We start from the raw sequence: 21,530 nt of genomic DNA on the forward strand, positions 1-21,530 counted from the left end.
AACCGTGTTCTCTTGCTTGGGCTCTTGCGGACGATCGTCTTGGACCTGCACGGCAGTGACCAGCCAAACCTCTACAGGCTAACAGGGGGACACGAACAAGCACCCACGCATTCCTCTAGCGTGTGACACGTGTGCCCCATCTTCGCCCCTTTTTTTGTTGGTCTGCACCATCAAAGGCGACAGTGACCGACTCCTTTGTGCCTTCACTACTGCTGAACATGTCGCGCAACTCTGCCGGCAGTGACGATGAATCAACTTTATGGCACGACCACACTGCTGCCCCTTACGCAACCTCTGCGTTGTACAACGCAAGCAAAGGCACTGGTGAATATAATGATGGAGACCGTCAGTACCCTGTCTGGAGTGCACGGAGTAGCGGCAACACATTCTTGACTGACAACACGTCTAGCAGCGACTGGCTGCGGACCAGCTACGCTGGTGGCCGAGACACTGCCGCCACCGCTACCGAGTCGCTTTCGCCGATTCCGCGCGTTGGCGAGGCAGCCATGGTCCGTGGTGGTAGGTGGGGCGGCACGCGCCAGCACTATACAGACCCGCAGTCTGTCGGCGGCAGCTATGACTACGGTGGCCACCGGGACCGCAGCGACAGCGGTAGCAAAGGTATTTTCGGTCCCTCTGCTTCCCGGCCACTCTTCACTTCCTTCAGCTCCTCGCTGCCACGAGACAGGAATGTTATCTCGGGTAACACTGGCTGCGCTGCGTGGACGAGCAGCGCAGGTGCGAATGCAGGCGAGGAGGCAGTGGGGCGTTACTCTTACCGTTGGCGAAGCTCTGTTGACACTGGCGGCGCATTTAGCCCTGCTCGCTGGGGGCAGTGCTCAAGTGACTCTGTGTCGTTGTCATCGATTCGCCCTTCCTTCACCAGCACGTACGCTGGCACCTCATCTGCCGCTATGTCGTTCAACAGGCAGGATGACGTCGGCGGCGGCGCTGGCTTGTCGCATGCTGATAGAAGAGGAGCAAGGACTACGGCAGGTGGTGCCTTTGGCTGGGGCAGTGATGCTCGGGATGACAGCCCAGCTGGCCTGGTGAACAGTCGCTCCCGAGCGTGTGTCAACCGCTGGACGGATGAGAAACCATGCGGAGTGCTGAGGAGCGAAGGAGTGTCCATCTGGGATGACGCGACGACGATGGTGACGGGCTCCTCCTCGATTTTGCTTGGAGAGCAGCGGCAGCGATCACGGCGGCGGCGACGGCACCGACGCGGGTCTCGTCATCGGCGTAGTGGCGGCGGTGGCAGTGTAGAGGGCAACGACAGCCTCCATGGCAGGGCGTACGACGACGACGACGATGGCAGATTGGGCAGCATGTGGAATGATGCCGAAGACGATCCTCTGTCGTCTGCGGGCGCCATCGTCAGTGCCATGGATGCACAGCCGGTTGTCCCGGCGAAGCTTCTCTGCAGTGTACAGGCGCCACCGTTCATATGGAATCGACACCCCAGTCACTGCATCGTGCTGTGCCTCCTGCAGCGTCGCGGCATCTGTCTCCCACGTTATCGGGAGCTCGTGGACTACCACATGTCGGAGCTCCTCCTGCACTACCTCGATGTTTGTCGGGAAGGGGCATTTTTCGTCTACTACTCAGCCGGCAAGTGGCCAAAGGAGCGCTTTTTCCGCATTCGCATGATGCCGATGAATCGGCTAGGGCCGGTGACAGAGTTGGCCCCACACCTCGTCATGACCCTCCACGAGAGCGGCATTCACGTTCTCGATTCGATTCCGCTTGACAGCCTCGTCGGTGTCACGGTCACGCCGCAGGCCGCGCGCTTCCGGCCGTTTCTTGAGCCGCCGAATACGATAATCGGGTGCCGCGAGGGGCGCGGCCACCGCACCCGCTTGCCTGTGGATGGCGCCTTTAGTCTCTGGTTCTACGACGTGGTGCAGCATACTGCCCGAAGCGTGGACGTCTTGACGTGCAATGAGAAGGTGTTCGACATCTGGACAAAGACCTTCCGAGGTCTGGTGAGCGTGAATAGCTCCTCTGTTGTGCAGGTAGCACTGACGCCGCACGGAGACTCGGCGGAGTTAGCGGAGTTGACGCGGGCTGCTCAACAGCAGGGGGAGGTCGAGCACGGCTAGTAGCGTGGGGGGGAGGGGGAGGTTCTCCTCGTGGAAGATGCCCGCGAAGAGGGGGTGGTGATATGAGGGAAAAAGTAAGGGGAAAGACGAGAGGGGGCGGGGAACGTGCGCCTCATTGCTTCTGCAGGTGGGCCCTTCCCTCCTCCTTCGCACCGCCTTTACTCTTCGTGAGTGCCGTGGTGCAACTGTGCATTTTGGAGTAGGCTGGGCTACGTTGTTTGTTTCTCTTTCAATCCATTCATCTGCGCTCCTCCCGATTTGCGGTGCAAGGCGAGCAATAACCATATCACCAACAACAACACAAGGAACGACCAAGCAGCTTCTCCGCCTTGCGGCGCGCTTTCTTGCTTCTCTTCCTATGCCCTCATGCTCTGCATGCACGCCAGCGCAGACGCTCAAACGCGCACGCTCGTCAGGAACCACGTCCATCCATGTACAGTCACTCACCCCCTTACTTGCGTGTCGACTTCCCTCGTCCCACTTGCCTATTACTCGACACTCTCATCACACCTGCCACCCCTCCTCCCTCTCTCTCTCTCTACGGCGAGTAGTGGCACTTCCACCTGCATGTCTTCTTCCTCTCCTTCTACTTCTCATTGCCAGCTTATCCCTCTTCTGGGTCCCACAGCACGAAAAGAGAGGGAGGAGTACACATAGCGCTGTGTGCTCGTGGCCGGCATCGCAATCATCATGAACACTCGCCGCAAGATGGTTCAGGCAAAACCTGATATTCCGTCGACTCAGTGGCACTTGATGAACGAGGCGTTCTACCCCCTCTTCGAGGCTGACAAGCGGCAACATGTAGAGTACTGGTACAACATGGCCGCCACGGGTGTGCAACGTGACATCTTCCGCCGTATCTGCAGCGCCATTTATCAGCAAGACCCCGCCACTCCTGACCCAATTTTTGACGCCGACCTTACCGAGACCGTCGAACTGGAGGAGGTGCGCCTCCTCCTAAAGAACTACGGCGCCGTGCTCTCTGACACGGTTGGCATGCCCAAGACGCGTGTGTGGCTGCTGCACTGTGGCAAGTCGAACCGCGACCGAAACGAGTTCCGCTCCGTCTTTACTGGCTGCCAGACCACCTATGAACGACGCAGCGTCATGCACACGGACTACGTAGCCCCAGATGCTGACAGCTACCCAGACAATCGCACTCACTTTCTGCGGCGCGTTGACTGGACTAGTCTGAAGAAGCGGGAGGCGATGGTAGGGTTGGAGGCTGAGCGCCGCACGTACGGCGGGGTTGTGGGGAGTCAGCTGGACAAGCTTCCCGCCAACAGCGACGGCAAGCCAATACAGCGCATCACAAAGCCAAAGAATCAGTTTGACGGGGTGAACTTCTTGGCGTCTCTTGGCTTTGACGGAGTGCCTATGGAGGAGGCGGTGGCACAGCTAAAGGCGAAGCAGGAAGCGCATCTGGAGTCCGAGTGGTACTACGTGGACAAGGATGGCAGTACTATTTACAAGGCACGGTCCACCAAGGGCCCGGCTGTTGGCGCTACTGCCAGCAAGCCTGAGAAGGTTGAGGGCGGCATTCTCGCCTCCGTCACCCCGGGCCCGATGACGCGTTGGGTGAACAAGACGTGCTTTTAGAGAGCGGTGTGTGCTGCCGCGGATGCTGCTGATTAATGGGCTGACTGATCGCCTGCGCGCGCACGGTGCTTTCGACGCGTGCTCCTGTGAGATGTAATGTAGTAATGATGCCCGTTGCTCTCCTCATCCCTTTTGCCCACCCCACATTTTCTTGGTGTTGCCAGAGGTGCGTGACGTTCTTGGGCATTTTGAGTTGGGCATCCCACCCGTCCACTAGAGCTCTGTATGCATCTATAGCTGCCCCAACGCCACTGCGTCTCTGTCTTTGCCATGTACACCCGAGTACCCACTGAATGAGAAAGGAGGAACAAATAATCCGTTCATGCCGGTGCGACGGCCACCACCGCCTTCGTACACCGACAGACCAGGGCACCACATGAAGCTTGATGCATATATATGTGCTGGGGGGGCAGAGGGGGGGTAGCAGCAAGGATGGCAGAGACTTTGTTCCTGAGAGGTGGCTTTCTCTAGCTATTGCCTTGATCCGACTTCATTTGCTGTTTTGCCACTCCCTGAGGTGTTGGTGCGACCAACCACTGTACTTCCTGTCACCCCTCATGTTCCTCCTTTCCCCAGCCTTTTGTTGTTGTCTCTCGCCCATCGTGCATCGATACACACAACCATACACCCCCACACCACCGCGTTTTGGCTGCGCCGTGCTGGGGCCCTTTTTTATCCACGTCTCCGTAACTTCCCCTCCCCTCCCCTCTCTCTCTCTCACGGCAGTACAACGGTTGATGCCTTCCTTTTCCCTTTCCCTGCGTAGACCCACCGTTGTAGCACACACCCGCACACACCCACTCTCTCTCTCTCCGGGTTGTGCCTGATCTGCTCAAAGCAAGTGGGTTTGTTCGCTCTGCTGCGAGGCCAGCGACGTGTGCAAGACAACTGAGCACTTTTTTTCTTCACTTCTATCGTTTCCGCGTCTGGCTCACGTAAACAATGGAGGGGATTATTCAGTACCGACTGCTGGGCAACCACCCAGCTGCTTCGGGCCGCTATCTCACCGTCGGCTTTCCCGGCGAGACTACCACCACGGACAAAATAGTGGACCAGATCATTCAAGAGCACCGCATCAACACCAGTCGCTACAAGTTAGAAGTGTGCCGACTCGTACCGGGTCGTGACGCCTCGGCATCGGTGCCACCTCCACCAGAAGACAGCGACGGCACCTTCTCATTGTCGGGCGCAATGACGGTGGCGCAAAGTGCGCTCGTACCTGTTGTCATCTACGGCTCCGACGTACTCCACACGTATGATAGATTGACCATTACGGTTTCTAAGCGAGATCTTGCAGATGACGAGGCGTCGCAGAAAGAGAAGGAACGGCTTGAACGCCAGAGACAGCTGAGGGAAATGGAGGAGCAGCTTCTTTGCCCCACTTCAGGGATTGGCCATTTCATTGATGGCAGTGCTGGCGTCCCCACCACAGCCTCGAAGCCGCCCCAGCCTTTCTCTTCGGCAGCTGCTGCACGACCGTGTTCAGCCTCCGCCGCGCCGGCGGTGGACAACCTGCGCCTTCAGCGCGCGGCAGCCCTGGCTAGCCAGCTTTTCCCTATCATGAAAGGTCAGCGCAGCACGTTGACGGGGCTTCACGATGCTGCCAATACTCACCAATGCGTGCTTTGTCGCTTTTTGGCCTTTGAGGAGATGTTGACGGCGTGCTGCCGGTTCTGCGTGTGCCACAACTGCTACGCATCTGCGTCGGAGATGGTGATGAAAGAGGACCAGTGTCCTGTGTGTGGCATCATAGCATCTTCCACGTCGCCGACTGGAGCTTCTCCCGTGACGACTCTGCCCAGTAGCAGCCTCACGAACGGTGGCGACGACCCCATGGCCTGCAGGACGCGTGGACGGGGCGCCGGGGCTGAGGACCATAGCGTGTGGAAGCGAGAAGAGGGTGAGAAAAAGCTGTCGATGCAGCGAGCGGTGGGCGTACAAGGCGCCAAGGACACGAGCAGCCGCAGCGGTCACGGCGATGGTCGGACTGCAGTCGAAACCCCGACATGGCCTCGCGATGCAAGTGCAGTCACCCCTTCGTCTACGGCGGCTTCTGGGCTCAGTCATGCGATGGTACCGAAGACTGCTGGGTCGCGCGCCGGCAGCGGCGGGGACGTCGGTCATGCGGCTGCTTCTACTCCATTCTCGCAGGACGTGGTGAGGACGGAGGAGCGCCTGCGCAGCGACCTGGATCAGGCACTCTCCATGCTGGACGCCCCCGACCCCCTCTCTGCGGCAGCGAAGGCGAAGCGCATCGTTGGAGCTGAGCTGGCAGCTTTATGCAACTGAAGGGGTCTGTTGCTGCACCTACCCATTGCGGTGGCCTGCGTTCATACGTACGCATGCTAGTGTGTGTGGCGAGGGAGACGGGTGATGGTGGCACTAACGCCAGCAGCGCCGGGGCCCCGCGCACCCCGGATGATCCGCTGGGTGGAGAGGCCGTGGGGTGCACCGGTCCACCGCCTCGCCCCATTGACAGGCACGCAAGGGAAGTAAAGAGGGGTGGCGCCTCTCCGTGTATGGTGGCATGCTGGTGCGAGTGAGTGGGTAGATGTCACTAGCATTGCACGCCAGCCACAGCTCTGCACCAAGGGAGTAAAAAGAGCCAGCCCCATGCGTGCTACCGCGTAATTCTAGCGTGGAAGGTCTACACTTCGCACCCCCTATTGAGGGGCTCATGATCGGTTTCAGCTGATGTATGGGCTTCCTGTCGCACAAGGCTCAGAGTGTGACTCACTTCACTCTGATTCGCCTTCTGCTTCTTGCATTGTCGTTGATGTACGCTTTAGGCACTGTATGTGTTTTCCGTCTCTGCACGTTTGCGTTGCATGATCGGCCAGCGCCACCACCTTTTTCTTCACCATCTCGCCTCCCCCCCTTTCTCTTAAATCGTGGATGTTCCCTCCCCCTTTCCGCGCCGGTGATGTGCTGAACGAGTGGCCTCACCACAGCACTGCTTTCTCGAGGAAACGCGCACGACTTTCGGCGCAGTCTGTTTATTTTTTTTTTTGTTTTCCTATTTAGCTTTCCTCGTGCACTCCGCTTCTACCGTCAACTCGGCAGTGTTGCGCAGTGCAACAGAACTTCTCTATACACTTCCGTACATTCTGTTGTTGGTGGTGCATTGTGGTGGTGCAATTGTGGTGGCGGACACACACACACACACACTCTCCCATACAGCGCACAACACGTACACAGAGGCTCACCCAGTTTCACACGACTCCCTCTCACTGTTTTGCGTGACCGAGTTTTGCGCTCTTGACCTCCCCACTTCTCCTTCTGCGGTCTTCTCCCTGCCTTTCTCCCCTTTGCTTCCCTGACGGCTTGAGTGAGGGCGTGTGCATCATTTCTCAGCACTCTCGGGGCAGCCGTGCGGAGGAGGTGGCTATATTGGAGGTCGCCTCTGCATTGCAGGTGACGTGCCCGCCAATGTTCTCATCGTCGTTGTCATCGTCATCAGCAACACGTAACACCGTGTCGCTCTACCGCTATGACCTGACGCAAGGGATGGCGCGCAGCCTCGGGCCAATGCTGATCGGGCAGGCCCTCGAGGGCATCTGGCACACTTCCATCGTCGTGTACGGACAGGAGTACTACTTCGATGGCGGCGTCGGCATCGTCGGCGACCCGAATCCGGGCCACACGCGTTTTGGTCAGCCGTATCGCATCGAGGTGCTCGGGCAGACGGCGAAGAGTGAGGAGGAGTTCTTTGCGTGGACACAGCAGCAGCGCCGCGCCGGCTTCGGCCCCAACGACTACCGCATTTTCGACAACAACTGCAACACCTTCTCGGATGCGGCGTGTATGTATCTCCTCGGGCGTCACATCTCGCAAGACGTGCTCGACATGCTCCCCACGCTGCTCTCCACTCCCCTAGGGCAGATGCTGCGGCCAGTGCTAGAGCAGGCCACGTCCAGTGGTGCAGGCATTGGTGGCACTAGCATGGTCGCTCCCGTCAGCTCTGCCCTCGCTCATCCGCCACCACCGCCGACGACCGCAAGCGATTGCGACATGTGTGTTGGGCTACTGAGCACCCGTCAGACGGTGACAGAGACAGATGAGGAGGACTTGATGATGGCGCAGGCGATGCTGGAGAGCAATGAGACCATCGCGGATGGGCACCTTAGCCCCGCCGAGGCGTTTGAAAAGACAATCAGTGGTCTCACACTGCTGCGCACAGTAATGCGGAATATTTGCGAGCACCCCAGCTACGCCAAGTACCGAGGACTGTCCATCGAGAGCACCGCTTACCAGACAAAACTGAGGCCGCTCGAGGCATATGGGGTGACGGAACTGCTGCGCATTGCAGGCTTTCGCCGTCGCTCGCACAGCAGCGGCGCTGGCGGTGTGCAGTGGTTCCTGTCGGACAGCGACGGCAGCGAAGCTGTGCTGCGTCGCGTGGCGGAGGTTCTCGAGGCGACCATTGCGAACATCCAGGGCGCTGCCGACGAGGCGGCCAAGAGGCGAGTCAGGGAGGAGAGCGACTCCTCAGCACATTTGCCACGCCCCCCCTTATCGCCTACTCTTGTATCCAGCGTTGCACCGGCAGCGGGCCATGCTGCGGCATCGTTCGAGATGTCGTTGCCGCCTGTGTCGAAGGACGGCGGTCATGTGCATAAGAGCAGCGTGATCCAGTTTTGCTCGCCACCGTTTCCGGAGGACTGGACTCCGCTCCCTGTTGGCCAGGAGTCAGGGGCTCCACTCTTCTCTATTCACTGCCTAGCCACGAGCTCTGTGGACGGTCTGTACTGCTTCGGCAAGTGCCGCCTCTCAGAAAACCAGCAGCATGTGCAGGCGTACTACTGCAGCAGTGACGGCCGGGAAGTTGAGACACGCGGCGGGTACGAGGTGCTCTGCGTGCGGCGCGGGCAGGAAAAGGCGCTGACGTGGGTCCCAGCACCGTTGGCGTCCGCTGCGCAAACTCAGCATAACTCCCGGTTTATTTTTTCGGGCTACGGCCGCTTTGGTGTTGTTCGGGCGGAGTATGGAGGCGGCGTGCACCCGGGTGTCATGGAGCCGTCGGGCCGCTGCGTGGTGCCCTACGGCGGGCGCGCGGTGATCGTTACTAACGACGCCGAGGTGCTCTGCGAGACGGCGAGGCTGCCGGCGGCGGTGCTGCAGGAGTTACAGGGCCTTGAGCGCGGAACGTATTTGGCAGAGTTGTTGCGTGTCGCTAGTGGCCAGCCGATTAACTCTTTTGATGAGCTTCTGAACACATGGCGACCACCAACGTTTTACATGAGGCCGCGTTCACTGTGTCCTCACACCGTTCTCGAACCGAAGTCGGTGGAGTGGGGTGGAGCAGGGGACACCGCCAAGAGGAGTGCGACCGACGCTACAGGTCCTGAATTTTCCTCCGCCGGCACTGAGTCAACGGCACCCGTTGCGTTGCCGCCGGCGACGCGCTTGCTTGTATGTCACGACATGGCTGGCGGCTACACGCGTGCTGACCGCCGTGCCTTTCTTTGCGAAGGTGCCCCAGTAGGGGCCACCCCATCTGCGGCGGCGATGGAAAAGGATCCTAGGGCCACTTCTTACTCATGCCTGCAGACGGTGGAGGGCGCGTACACGGTGAGGTACTGGAGTCGCGTTGACCACTTCGTGTACTTCTCGCATCGACGGATTAGTGTGCCGCCGCGCGAGTGGATCGACAGCGGCCACAGCCACGGTGTCCCAGTGCTCGCTACCCTGATCACCGAGGGAGACAGCAGTGCTGCGGACCTGAAGCTGCTCTTGACGGATGCGAAGCGCATGGCAACCATTATTGCTCGCCTCGTTGAGGTGTGCGACGCCTATGGCTTTGACGGCTACTTTATCAACATCGAAAAATGCCTGCCAGCGAGCCTGGCGAAGCGCCTCGTCGTTTTCTGCACACTTCTCCGCAAACAGCTGAACCGCCCGTCTTCAGCGACGCGTGGCGCCTTATCTGTCACCCCCGCCACCAATCGCCTCGTCATCTGGTACGACGCAGTGACCATAGATGGGAGTCTGAATTACCAGAACACACTCAACTCCCGTAACAAGGCGTTCTTCAACGTTAGCGATGGCATCTTCATCAATTACTTCTGGGAGCCAATGAGCCTGCCGCTGATCAATACAGTCGCCGGCAACCGAGGCGCTGATGTTTACGTTGGCGTGGACGTGTTTGGCCGGCGCATGTATGGTGGGGGCGGTTACAACACGCACGTCGCTGTCGCTAAAGCCACGGGCGCGCGCTTGTCAGTGGGGCTCTTCGCCCCTGGCTGGACGATGGAGCACGAGAGCAAGGGCAAGCGCGACGGATTCCACATTGCAGAAAGTAAGATGTGGTCCCGCGTACAGGAGAACTTCCCTTACCACGTCCGGCTCATCTCACCTACAGCGGTCACTGCAGGTGCTCCGCAACTGTCCACCACAGACAACGCACAAGCTGCCCACGACGGACCAGCGCTCTGCGCGTGGACCTCATTTCAGTCTGGCGTAGGCTATGACTTTTACGTCAACGGCCGCCGCGTGACCGGCGGCGGTTCCACGGCTTCCGTGGTGGGTATCAGCGGTTGGTGCGAGCTCTCCGCTGCGCACAGCCTCCCTCCGTTTCTCTTTGAGGCGCCTCCGTCGGCTCCGCCGAGTGGAGCGCTACCGCCTGCTGCAAGAGAAGCCGCGTCGAGCCACCCCGGCCCCTTTGCCTCAGTTCCCATTCGGCTGCCGGTGACACCTCTCAAGGGCAACATGTATGGCTGTACCGCTAGTGCAGAGTGGCGCTACGACAAGGCGTGGTTTGGCGACTGCCATCTCGCGTGTTTGGTGCCATCAATGGGGTCAGTCGAAGTGCTACGGTGGTACGTGCGTGACGCGCTACCGGCGACTTCCTTAATCGAACTTCACATTGAAATGGTGTTTGACGAGACGGACGCCTCCGAGGAAGGGCCGAAGATGCGCCGAGGGCTGCGGCTGGGGCTGTTTTCCTCCACACGGGGCACCTTCCAGGTATCCATCTGGGAGAGGGCTGCCGTGGCGGCTGCGGTGGCGGTGGAGGGCGTGAGCGGCCTCGTTGTTCGTGCGTCGCGATCGAGAGAGGGTAGGCATGAGGGCGAGGGCAACCCGATAGGAGTCACCTGGGGATGGGAGCGGGTGCACTATCAGTTGTTTAACACCTCAACAGAATCGCTTCACTTGACGTCCATCTCCATTGCCAACGGAGACCCCTGCCAAACGCTGAACTGCGGTGTGGGTGGCATCGCCATCTCTCACTGGCGTGTCACGACGCCGATCGTGGCCACTGGTGCAGACGTGCAGGCAGTCTCGTTGGAGAGACCCTCTCTTTTGTGCGCTCATGGTCCACATTCCTGGACGCCCTACTACACCTTCCGAACGCGAAAGGCCTCCGAGCAAGTGCTTACTCTTGGAGGTGCGGACGATGTCTTTGCGCGTCTTCGCGCCAAGCACGGGCTCCATGCGACTATTATTGTGTTTGCCAGCGTCGCCAGCGCGACGGCAGAGCTGGGAGTAAACGACACTACAAGCGCAGAGGAGGATGTGCAGGCTGCCGCTGTGGTGCCGTCTGACGCAAGACGTCGCGAGGAATTCCACACAATGTATGTGGGGCAGTACTCTATCCATCCTGATGCTGGCACCACGTACGAAGGTTCCCTGCTCATTCCAGTGTCACTGCCGTCTGGCGTAGCTGTCGCACACGTGCAGTACTACACCGTACAAAATGGCTACTGAAAGGGACAGCGATGCGTAGGGATACGGTAGTTAGGTGCACGGAAGCCGCGTAGGCAGCCGTTTGCTTATTCCGACAATCGCATGCATGCCGAGCCGCATTCTTGCACGTTTGCTGCACATGGGCAACTTTCTCGTAAACTACGGTGTGCGTGACGAGCGATTTAGTGCGCGTCTCTATGTTTAACGAGTGTGCGCAGGCGTACGTCGTCACTTCGACTCTCACGAAGCAAATGCGCCATCCCGTGGTGAATACGTATCCTCTCTCCCTTTGGGTTCCCTTTTCGACTCTTGCGGGTCTTTGCCGTCTCGTTGCTGGCCTCTCTCCACGTCTTCCTTTCTTCGGACGTGTCGCTTCTTCCTGCTGTTTCTCGACCCTTCGCCAGCCTTCTCAAACGCAAGCGGAAGGGCCCATGAGAGGCGCAGGTGATGAGGGATGCCTTCATGTTTTAATTTTCCGTGCCAGAGCAGAGGCGAAAGACACCAATGAAAGGAAAAAAAGGGATAGCCACAACGACTAGACCCATCACAGATAATAGGCGCTTCTCGCTGTCCTCAGCACGCTACCTTTTCCCTCTCCTTTAAGAACTTGGTAGGGGTGCTACCCAGCGTAGCGACTACTTTCATTTCGTCCTTAGTATGCTCTCTTCCTTTCTCTCTCTCGCTCTGTGCCACTCTCTCGTGTCCCTACACGCGTTGCTGACTTCAACATTCACCATTATCGCTTACCACGATGCACCTCCCTCCAACATGCGCTCTTTTTCGTTGTTCCTGGATCTACAACCATCCCCCTTCCCTCACCACACTACCTAACCTCTAACCATCCAACTCACGTGTCGCTGCTCAACAAGGGCAGCTTGATTCAAACGCCTTTGCTGAGATACCTGTACGACGCCCATCAGCACATCGTGATCTTGAACATACGTACCGTTTTACCAACAGCGGCCTGCAACCAAAGGAGCGAATCGCAAGCAGACGGCCGTACCTCGAAAAGCAGAGCAAAGAACTCGAGGCAAGCGTCTACATACGTTTACACACCCAACGTCCGTGCCACCAAGGACGTGTTAGCGCCACAGAGAGGTTTCCCCACCCCCTCCCTAAGGGCCCCCTTTCGCGCAGGTACACCGCCTTTTCATCTTTCCTCTCGGCAGTGCTTTGGTGCCACCTCAGCAGCTGTTGCCTCGTCCTTTTCTCTCCTGACTCTTCTCCGTTCTGTGCCGTTTCAAACGTTCTCAAGGGCTCTCTCCTCTACTCTTCCTTCAGTTTTGAAGCGGGTGCTTGTCTATCCACTCTTTGGTTATCGCTTCGTGGCGTGTCCTTTCTCTCCTCTCTTTCCATCCATACGTTCCCCCTCGTACACCCGCGCCGCTCATTGTACGGTGGGCTTTCTTTTAATTCGGTGGCTTTTGTGCGCTGCGGAGACGCCCAAGCAGATACAACTCGATCACGGGAGTGAACGTCGAGTAAGGGAGGAAGACCGAACAACAGTTTAGCGAATACACCACTACACGACGCCTCCACTGGGAGTGTGTTCGTCTGTTTCACGCCGCCATCGTTTGCTAGACACCCAACCAAAGTAAAGAGAAGGCCCGACAACAAATTAACGTGCATCCATCATTTAGAAATACTCCACACCAACGCCTTCATACATTTCCTCCCCGTTGCTCCTTACACAAAGCAGCAACACTAACCCCGCAGCGTTCCACAACACCTACAGACATGAATGCTCTTCTCACTTTCCGCGACAAGTCTCCAGCAGCCGAGGCGCCGTTCAAGGATGATAACTCCAACGCCGATTCCGCCTCCCAATCCTCCTACACCACAAACCATTCACGCCAGTCCAGCACCAGTGTCTACAGCACATCCACCTCCACCACCGACCACGAGGCGTATCACAACCTTCAACTCGAGTTGGACGTAGCCTATGAAAACATCAGAGAACTTCACCAAAAGTATGAGGACCTCGAGCGCACTTCTAACTACGCGAGGGGACAGCTGGAGAATGACATCGAATTACTGCGCCTTAAACTCCAGAGAGCCAAAGAAACGGAGGCAGCCCCCGCTTCTCCTTCCGCGAGAGAACTCGAACTAGAGGCTTCACGGGCGGCCGCTGACGCGAGGGTGCAGGAGCTGGAGGCTGCACGGGCGGCTGCTGACGCGAGGGTGCAGGAGCTGGAGGCTGCAGCCACGTCGAGTGCGGAGCGGACGAGCAGGCTGGGTGCCGAGCACGCCGCGCGCGTCGCTGAGCTGGAGGCTGCACGGGCGGCCGCTGACGCGAGGGTGCAGGAGCTGGAGGCTGCAGCCACGTCGAGTGCGGAGCGGACGAGCAGGCTGGGTGCCGAGCACGCCGCGCGCGTCGCTGAGCTGGAGGCTGCACGGGCGGCCGCTGACGCGAGGGTGCAGGAGCTGGAGGCTGCACGGGCGGCTGCTGACGCGAGGGTGCAGGAGCTGGAGGCTGCAGCCACGTCGAGTGCGGAGCGGACGAGCAGGCTGGGTGCCGAGCACGCCGCGCGCGTCGCTGAGCTGGAGGCTGCACGCGCTGTCGCTGACGCGAGGGTGCAGGAGCTGGAGGCTGCAGCAACGTCGAGTGCGGAGCGGACGAGCAGGCTGAGCGCCGAGCACGCTGCGCGCGTCGCTGAGCTGGAGGCTGCACGGGCGGCCGCTGACGCGAGGGTGCAGGAGCTGGAGGCTGCAGCCACGTCGAGTGCGGAGCGGACGAGCAGGCTGGGTGCCGAGCACGCCGCGCGCGTCGCTGAGCTGGAGGCTGCACGCGCTGTCGCTGACGCGAGGGTGCAGGAGCTGGAGGCTGCAGCAACGTCGAGTGCGGAGCGGACGAGCAGGCTGAGTGCCGAGCACGCTGCGCGCGTCGCTGAGCTGGAGGCTGCACGCGCTGTCGCTGACGCGAGGGTGCAGGAGCTGGAGGCTGCAGCAACGTCGAGTGCGGAGCGGACGAGCAGGCTGAGTGCCGAGCACGCTGCGCGCGTCGCTGAGCTGGAGGCTGCACGGGCGGCCGCTGACGCGAGGGTGCAGGAGCTGGAGGCTGCAGCCACGTCGAGTGCGGAGCGGACGAGCAGGCTGGGTGCCGAGCACGCCGCGCGCGTCGCTGAGCTGGAGGCTGCACGGGCGGCCGCTGACGCGAGGGTGCAGGAGCTGGAGGCTGCAGCCACGTCGAGTGTGGAGTGGACGAGCAGGCTGGGTGCCGAGCACACCGCGCGCGTCGCTGAGCTGGAGGCTGCACGGGCGGCCGCTGACGCGAGGGTGCAGGAGCTGGAGGCTGCACGGGCGGCTGCTGACGCAAGGGTGCAGGAGCTGGAGGCTGCAGCCACGTCGAGTGCGGAGCGGACGAGCAGGCTGGGTGCCGAGCACGCCGCGCGCGTCGCTGAGCTGGAGGCTGCACGGGCGGCCGCTGACGCGAGGGTGCAGGAGCTGGAGGCTGCAGCCACGTCGAGTGCGGAGCGGACGAGCAGGCTGGGTGCCGAGCACGCCGCGCGCGTCGCTGAGCTGGAGGCTGCACGGGCGGCTGCTGACGCAAGGGTGCAGGAGCTGGAGGCTGCAGCCACGTCGAGTGCGGAGCGGACGAGCAGGCTGGGTGCCGAGCACGCCGCGCGCGTCGCTGAGCTGGAGGCTGCACGGGCGGCCGCTGACGCAAGGGTGCAGGAGCTGGAGGCTGCAGCCACGTCGAGTGCGGAGCGGACGAGCAGGCTGGGTGCCGAGCACGCCGCGCGCGTCGCTGAGCTGGAGGCTGCACGCGCTGTCGCTGACGCGAGGGTGCAGGAGCTGGAGGCTGCAGCCACGTCGAGTGCGGAGCGGACGAGCAGGCTGGGTGCCGAGCACGCCGCGCGCGTCGCTGAGCTGGAGGCTGCACGGGCGGCTGCTGACGCAAGGGTGCAGGAGCTGGAGGCTGCAGCCACGTCGAGTGCGGAGCGGACGAGCAGGCTGGGTGCCGAGCACGCCGCGCGCGTCGCTGAGCTGGAGGCTGCACGGGCGGCTGCTGACGCAAGGGTGCAGGAGCTGGAAGCTGCGGTTAGGCGTGTTGTTGAAGCGCTGTTTGTGGAGCCTTTTTGTGTGACTGAGCATTTTATTGTCGAGAACAAGAGGACCGTAAACGGCGTGGATCAAGTTTGTTTTGCTAGAGAGCTAGAGGAGCGAGTGAAGCGTCAGGTGAAGGAACGCGAGGCGGCGATGTGCCGATTACTAATGGAAGTTACGCAGCTAAAGGCCAAGTTGGCGGTTGCGGAGGCGGAGAAGGCAGAGATGGCACGGAATCGGAAGGTGGCTGAGCAAGAGGTGCGTCGGCGCGCCGAGGCAACCGAGCAAAGTGGGCTGTTGAACGGCGATGACAGCGTTCCTAGGAGCAGGGGGAAGTGCTGGGGAAGTTGGTGCCCAGTATGTAACGTGATGTGATTGGTTTGTAGTAGCGTGCTGCTCTGTCAAGCTACTGTTTTTTGACCTTTAGATGGTGGGCTTCCCCTCCCTCCACCCCCTCTACGCCGAGTGCAGTGCAGTGCAGTGGTGGGGTGAGGGGTGTCACTTTTTTTTTTTGTTTTCCCCGAGGGAGGAAAAATGGCGTTGTCATGGCTCCTTGCATTGCAGCGTAGAACATAAAGTGTGGACCCGGTGATTTTTCTGTTCTCTGTTGTTTACCCATGATAGATTCATATATATATATGTTTTGCTCTGTGCTTGTGCGGACTTTTGCGCAGGCTCGTTTATCTTCGTGGGAGCGCTGGCTAGCTGAATTGGCTACTGGGAGAGTGAGGGGACTGAGTCGCGCTTTTCGTGATGGAGAAGAGGTGACGTGGGTGGTGTTGTTCTCCTGCGCGTGTGGACAAGGCTATTCTTTTTTTTTTCTTCATTTTTTTGTGTTAGGGCACATCACGGTGCCTCTGTCTGTGCATGCTCGGGTGTGGGTGCTCTCTTCCCCGTCCTCGGCTGTGGGTGACTGACACGGCCTTTGTTTTCTCTTCGACTTGTTTCGTTCACGCCATTCTTCTTTCTTTCCTTTGCTCGTAGTGGTCGTTGTCTCTTCGTACGCCCGCGTGCGGATGAGCGTAATCACAAAGGCCGCCATCACCGCTGTAGCAGCAAACCCATGCACTCCGAAAAGCAACGCAAAATAGAAAAGCTCAAGCGCAGCATCCATGAACCAGGGGAGGGGATGTCCCCCTCCCTCCTCCCACTCGGTGCTCACGGGGATAGTTGCTGTCGTTGTGACGCCTCACTGCATAAATGGTATCTCTTCTGCTTTCGAAAAAGCACGCAAGCAGGCTGAAAAAAGAAAAGGGAAAAAAAAGAGTGAAAGAAATACGTGGTGCTATTGCGGCAATGATGAACAGAGTGTGTACACCGCACGTGTGAGCGATGTGTCGTGCTTGGCGCCAAGCCACACAGATCTGCGCTGAAACGACTTTCCTGTACTTCTTCCGGGGTTGTACAGATGGGCCTGTTCTGTTCTGTCCGTTTTCTGCCCTCCTCCTCCTCCCTCGCATTTTTCTCCGGCTGCCGTGCTCGTCTTGGGCTGTTTTTATTGCTTTAGTTGCGTCACCTCTGCGGGCATACACGCTCGCCTCCCTCAGCGTACTTACCCCAGCTGACGAGCACTACCAAGATATCATTCGCTAGACCTTCGCTGCGAGGAGAACAGTGAGCTGGACTTTACAAGAGCTCTACCACAATCGTATCGTGCGTTTCTGTGGACTCGCCTGTTATGTCAGTTGTAGAGGCCTTTCTCCGCGGCGGTGCTCCGTGCACAACACCGTCGGATCTGACCGAGGTGCTGAGCAGTGCGCACCCACCCTACGCGTATTGGAGGTGTGTTGCATACTACCCCCGCCGCTGGCACCACGATGCCATAGACAACAGGATTACCGCTCCACTTTTTTTCCTTCTTTTTGGTCACCAGGACCGGTGCGATAACCGCGGCGCTGATGGTGACACGGCACCGACGGAAGAAGCTGTGACAGTGCCCGAGGCGGCATGGCATCTTCTCTACTACACCATTCTGCCTGAAGGGGCGGCTCCTATAGAAACATTCACCCGCGACCGCAAGGCAACAGTGGAGGCGGATAGGGAGAGTGGCGGTCTCGGTGGGAGTTCCGCAGCAGCTCTTTTCAGCAGTGGAGGCGGCGTTGGCATCTTGCGCGTCCTCCTGAGCACTGTCCCTGCTACCTTGTTGCCCAGCGGATCGCTGGAGTGGTACAGCGTGGCACAAGGGATTGCATACGAGCGGATGGGCCTCTTGACAGCATCTCTATTCCTCGCGAAACTCGTGCCTGGCGTCGGTGAGGTGCTCAGCAAGCACTGGAGGCCGATGGCACGCGATGCCAAAGAGGTAGACACAGGTAAGGCCCTTGGTACGTTGCCAACATCACCGTTTAGTGCGGGGTATTATGTAGTGGATGGAGCGGCTGTGGAGATTGTCGACCTAATCCCTAGCGACGACGCGTCGTCTTCGACGTTTGTTGCACACAGGCGGGCCAACTGCGATCCCGCGTCTGTGAACGACAGCGTTTCCTTGACTCCAGCGTTTCCTTCTTCGCTTCTCAAGTTTCGGTTTATCACGGCAACGGTCCACGACGCCGTTCAGTGGATGTGCACGGGGAGTAAGATGGCGGCTGTGGCAACTGACGCCTCCGCGCCGTCAATCACCGAGGCTGGCTGGCACATCCTCTACCCCCTCATGGCATCGTTGCGGCCCTGCATGTATTCCTCTCTCTTCGAAGAGGCCACCGACGTCGGTCGACCAAAAGGTGCATCGTCAACTGTGAATGTCGAGTCGCTGACAGGCCTGGCAAGGCTTCGCGCAGAGCGAGACGCCGGTATTGCGCAGTGGAAGAAGCAGATAGGCAGTTACACCAGTTTCACAGTCCCGGAGGAGTACAACGCCATTATCGCCGCTGAGTGTATAGCTGACGCTCCTGCTGCGAAAGGTGCTCACGCAGCGGCCGACGCAGCTTCGTCTGCAGTACCGCCCTCGACTACCACCGTCACCACCGCGGCGTCAGGGGAGAGGTTGTATCAGCACGTGCTCCTGCTGCAGCGACCTATTGTCACCAAGGAGCCGATCGATGTCGACAACCGCAATGCTGGACCCCTTTCCCCACAGCCGATCAGCGCAGAGCTGCACCTTGTGTGCGATCGCGGAGACATCTGCTACGCTCTGGAGCAGCTGGACAACCGCGCGAACCTGCACTTTGTGTTTGAGGACACAGTGCACGATGACGGTGAGGTGTTGGTGCAACTAACGCCGGTCGAAGGGGTGCCATTTTGTGACCTTGAGGAGTACTTCAGAATCGTGTCTGCTTCGTCGATGGCGCTCAGTTCAGGAGGTGCAACTCAGTACTCTAGCTCGTGCTGCCCTGCAGTAGTGCCGCGCGTTGTGTATCGTCGGCCAACAGGCAAGGTCCAGAAGGCCAACCCCATCGCATATGCACTGACCGAGTTGGAGGTGACGTCGCCGACGCTGGCGATGGTGAGGGCTGCTGCTGCAGCTCTTCTCTATGTCTCGTCACAGCTGGTTGAGGTAGCGGAGGCGACGACAGCCTCCTCCCCTACTACCGGGACCTCGTGCAGTGCACCAGCGCCGGGGTACACGCTGACCGTGCCGCCTGTTGACTTCAGCACTGTTTCGCAGAAGAAATGCGGCTGGTGTGGCCGCCGGCGCGAAGTTCTTCTGCGCTGTAGCGGTTGCAAGGCTGTGTCGTACTGCTGCAAGCGGCACCAGACACTGGATTGGAAGGAGGGCTCTCACAGGCTGGAGTGTAAGTGGTGGCGTCGCGCGCGCGAGCTGCAGGAGCGCGTTGTCGTGCCGTGGATGACGCAATCCTCGACAATGTGGACGGCCGTGACGGCCGATGGGAAGCCGAGCTTCTTCCCGAAGAGTCAGGGCTGGTCTTGCGCTGCCACACTGATCCAGTTTGTGAGCGACATCAATGTGCCTACTCGAAGTGCTCAGCTGAAGTCGTCATCGCCTGACAATGCAATCCACTACATCCACATTGTGGGACTGGACACCGCGTGCGTGGGTGACTTCGTACGGGCCCTGGCAGAGGACAGTCATGTGCGGGAGGAGTTGGCGTCCCTCACTTTTGATGCTACTGGTGGTGAGCGGCAGTACCGCATGCTGGTCTGTTCCGACACCTTCACGGATTCCCAACGCAACGCCGTGTGGGCCATCCGTCGTGCCAACACCGACTCGCTGTGGCTGACACCTGCCACAGGAGTCCTGGGTGACGCGTGGCACTGTGAAGGGGCTAACAAAATGGCGACGCGACCCACATGTGTGATGGCCCTCATTCGACTGTCCGGCATCCAATATCACACAATAGAAAGGCACCTTGGCGCAAGCAGGGAAGGATGCCCACGGGCTGTGCTGCACTTTGGACCCGCGAATGGTGAGGGGTGCACTTACCTCACCGCTGCCCTTGAGGTGTTTGCTACCCACGACGTTGGCGTTGTACCGCTGCGACTGGTGGACAGCTCGTACGTCGGCGCTGCCCGTACGCGTGACGCAATGGCTGCGCGTGTTGCCAGCAGTGATACGTGCCCCACCACCACCAAGAGTCGTGTCGCAGCGCTCGTGGCCAAAGCAAAGCAGGCCGAGTCAGCCGAAGTACCAAGCGACGCCGACGACTCATCGGGTTCCTCACAGGGCCCGTTCTTTATCCACTTCAACAAGGAGGGTGCGGTAGCTCTGGCAGCAGCCGAGAAGTTGAGTTGCACTGCAGGATTCACGTCTGCAGGGCCGGCCTCGGCTTCTGTCGTGACGCCATATCTGAACTGCTTCCTCTGGGATGCATTGCCTGCTGACTACACTTGATCGCAGTGGTGGGGCACGCGCCTGACACTCATGGTGTCTTTTGCGCGATATTCCCCCCCTTTCCCTTCACGGACTGTGATAGAATTGGAGGTTGCGTCAGCGCGTTTCGACGCACATGCGTGTGCGCGTATGTGTGGATGACTTGCTGGCGCGGGTGAGGGTGGTAGAATCGTAAGCTGCAGTGAAGTCCAGTTGTAGAAAGTGAATGCAGATGCCCATCAATCGCTCTCTGCCTTGCTCTTTCTCCTCTGCTGAAGTCTCAGCTTCTCTCCTTCGTCGCCCCCCCCCCCCCCCTTCCACAGTCAGTCAGTACGCCTTGGCTGCTGTTCCTAACGAGGATATTTTCCCTTCTCGTGTTCCTCACGGGGGTTTCCGCCGCACTTTCCCCCTTCTTTGTGGTTTTTTTGTTGTTTTGTTCTCAGACCGTTTTCCCAGTAGTTCAGAGCTGAACGAGACGCACCGGCGTTGGGCGCAGGCGCTGAGCGTTCCATGGCTTGGATGCACCCTCACATTGATCGTTTCTGGTGTGTTATGTGCGGCTTCTGCCTTCACGTTGCCACTCGAATTCTGCTGTTCGGGCCTTCTTTGTATCGTTGCTGGTGTGTTGGAGTCAGTCCCACACATTCAACTATGGCTCGTCTCTCCCCTGTGTGAGCAGAAAGTGAAACAGGTGGGTGGTTTGGGATTCCCATGAGCATCAAACAGACAAGCAGAATGTGCACACAGTCCCTAAACCCCACCTGGAAGAAGAAGGCTGAATGAAAGCGGCACGATCGCATACACACGCGCTCTCCATATCGGATTATTCAACTGTACGTGCGCCACTGGTGACAAAGCCCGTTCTTGTTGCGCTGCACACTCTTTCTTTCCTTCTTTCTCTCTCATGCACCTCTTCTCTTTCACACTGGCGAAGGAGCTGAAGTATTCACTGCACTCCGCCGCCTTTTTTCTCTTCCCTTTTCTTGCCTTCTGCACTCAAGCGTGCGCCTTCTTTTGCCTGTTCTTCGCTTCTCCGCTTGTCTCTCTCTGTGTAGGTGTGGATGCCGCACATACGACAAGGCCACTTGGATCCTCGTCACACCTCTAGCAGAGACCAAACCAAGTAAAAGAGAAGGAAACAAAATAACAGACAGACCCGCATACGCATAGCACGCACACCGCATTCATGAGAGAGGACTTGAATCGGTGAAGGTGGAGGGCCCAAGTGCTGATCCCCCGTACACACATTGCCATTGTGCGTTGCCTTTGGAGCTGCCAGCCCCCCTCCTGTTAGTATTTCGTCAAGTATGCATATGGGACTGCTGTGG

The 21,530-nt window shown here is 59.2% G+C and overlaps 6 protein-coding genes across 6 annotated transcripts; all 6 read left to right on the forward strand.

Annotated features, from left to right (window-relative positions):
• Window positions 1-914: 914 nt before the first annotated feature.
• LBRM_33_2520 (conserved hypothetical protein) lies at window positions 915-2,102 on the forward strand (the record flags this gene model as incomplete). The annotated part of the gene is made up of 1 exon (XM_001567970.1): window positions 915-2,102. One exon carries the CDS (start codon window positions 915-917, stop codon window positions 2,100-2,102), a length of 1,188 nt encoding a protein of 395 aa, XP_001568020.1.
• Window positions 2,103-2,792: 690 nt separating this feature from the next.
• Window positions 2,793-3,701, forward strand: LBRM_33_2530 (conserved hypothetical protein; the record flags this gene model as incomplete). The annotated part of the gene is made up of 1 exon (XM_001567971.1): window positions 2,793-3,701. The coding sequence occupies one exon, from the start codon at window positions 2,793-2,795 to the stop codon at window positions 3,699-3,701; it is 909 nt and encodes a 302-aa protein (XP_001568021.1).
• Window positions 3,702-4,643: 942 nt separating this feature from the next.
• Window positions 4,644-5,990, forward strand: LBRM_33_2540 (conserved hypothetical protein; the record flags this gene model as incomplete). Its single annotated transcript, XM_001567972.1, has 1 exon — window positions 4,644-5,990. The coding sequence occupies one exon, from the start codon at window positions 4,644-4,646 to the stop codon at window positions 5,988-5,990; it is 1,347 nt and encodes a 448-aa protein (XP_001568022.1).
• A 1,140-nt stretch (window positions 5,991-7,130) lies between these two features.
• On the forward strand, window positions 7,131-11,408 carry LBRM_33_2550 (glycosyl hydrolase-like protein; the record flags this gene model as incomplete). Its single annotated transcript, XM_001567973.1, has 1 exon — window positions 7,131-11,408. The coding sequence occupies one exon, from the start codon at window positions 7,131-7,133 to the stop codon at window positions 11,406-11,408; it is 4,278 nt and encodes a 1,425-aa protein (XP_001568023.1).
• A 1,716-nt stretch (window positions 11,409-13,124) lies between these two features.
• On the forward strand, window positions 13,125-15,809 carry LBRM_33_2560 (conserved hypothetical protein; the record flags this gene model as incomplete). The annotated part of the gene is made up of 1 exon (XM_001567974.1): window positions 13,125-15,809. The coding sequence occupies one exon, from the start codon at window positions 13,125-13,127 to the stop codon at window positions 15,807-15,809; it is 2,685 nt and encodes an 894-aa protein (XP_001568024.1).
• A 1,303-nt stretch (window positions 15,810-17,112) lies between these two features.
• LBRM_33_2570 (conserved hypothetical protein) lies at window positions 17,113-20,223 on the forward strand (the record flags this gene model as incomplete). The annotated part of the gene is made up of 1 exon (XM_001567975.1): window positions 17,113-20,223. One exon carries the CDS (start codon window positions 17,113-17,115, stop codon window positions 20,221-20,223), a length of 3,111 nt encoding a protein of 1,036 aa, XP_001568025.1.
• Between the last annotated feature and the right edge of the window lie 1,307 nt (window positions 20,224-21,530).

Source organism: Leishmania braziliensis, chromosome 33, assembly GCF_000002845.2.
Source record: "Leishmania braziliensis MHOM/BR/75/M2904 complete genome, chromosome 33".
Lineage (NCBI taxonomy): Eukaryota > Euglenozoa > Kinetoplastea > Trypanosomatida > Trypanosomatidae > Leishmania > Leishmania braziliensis.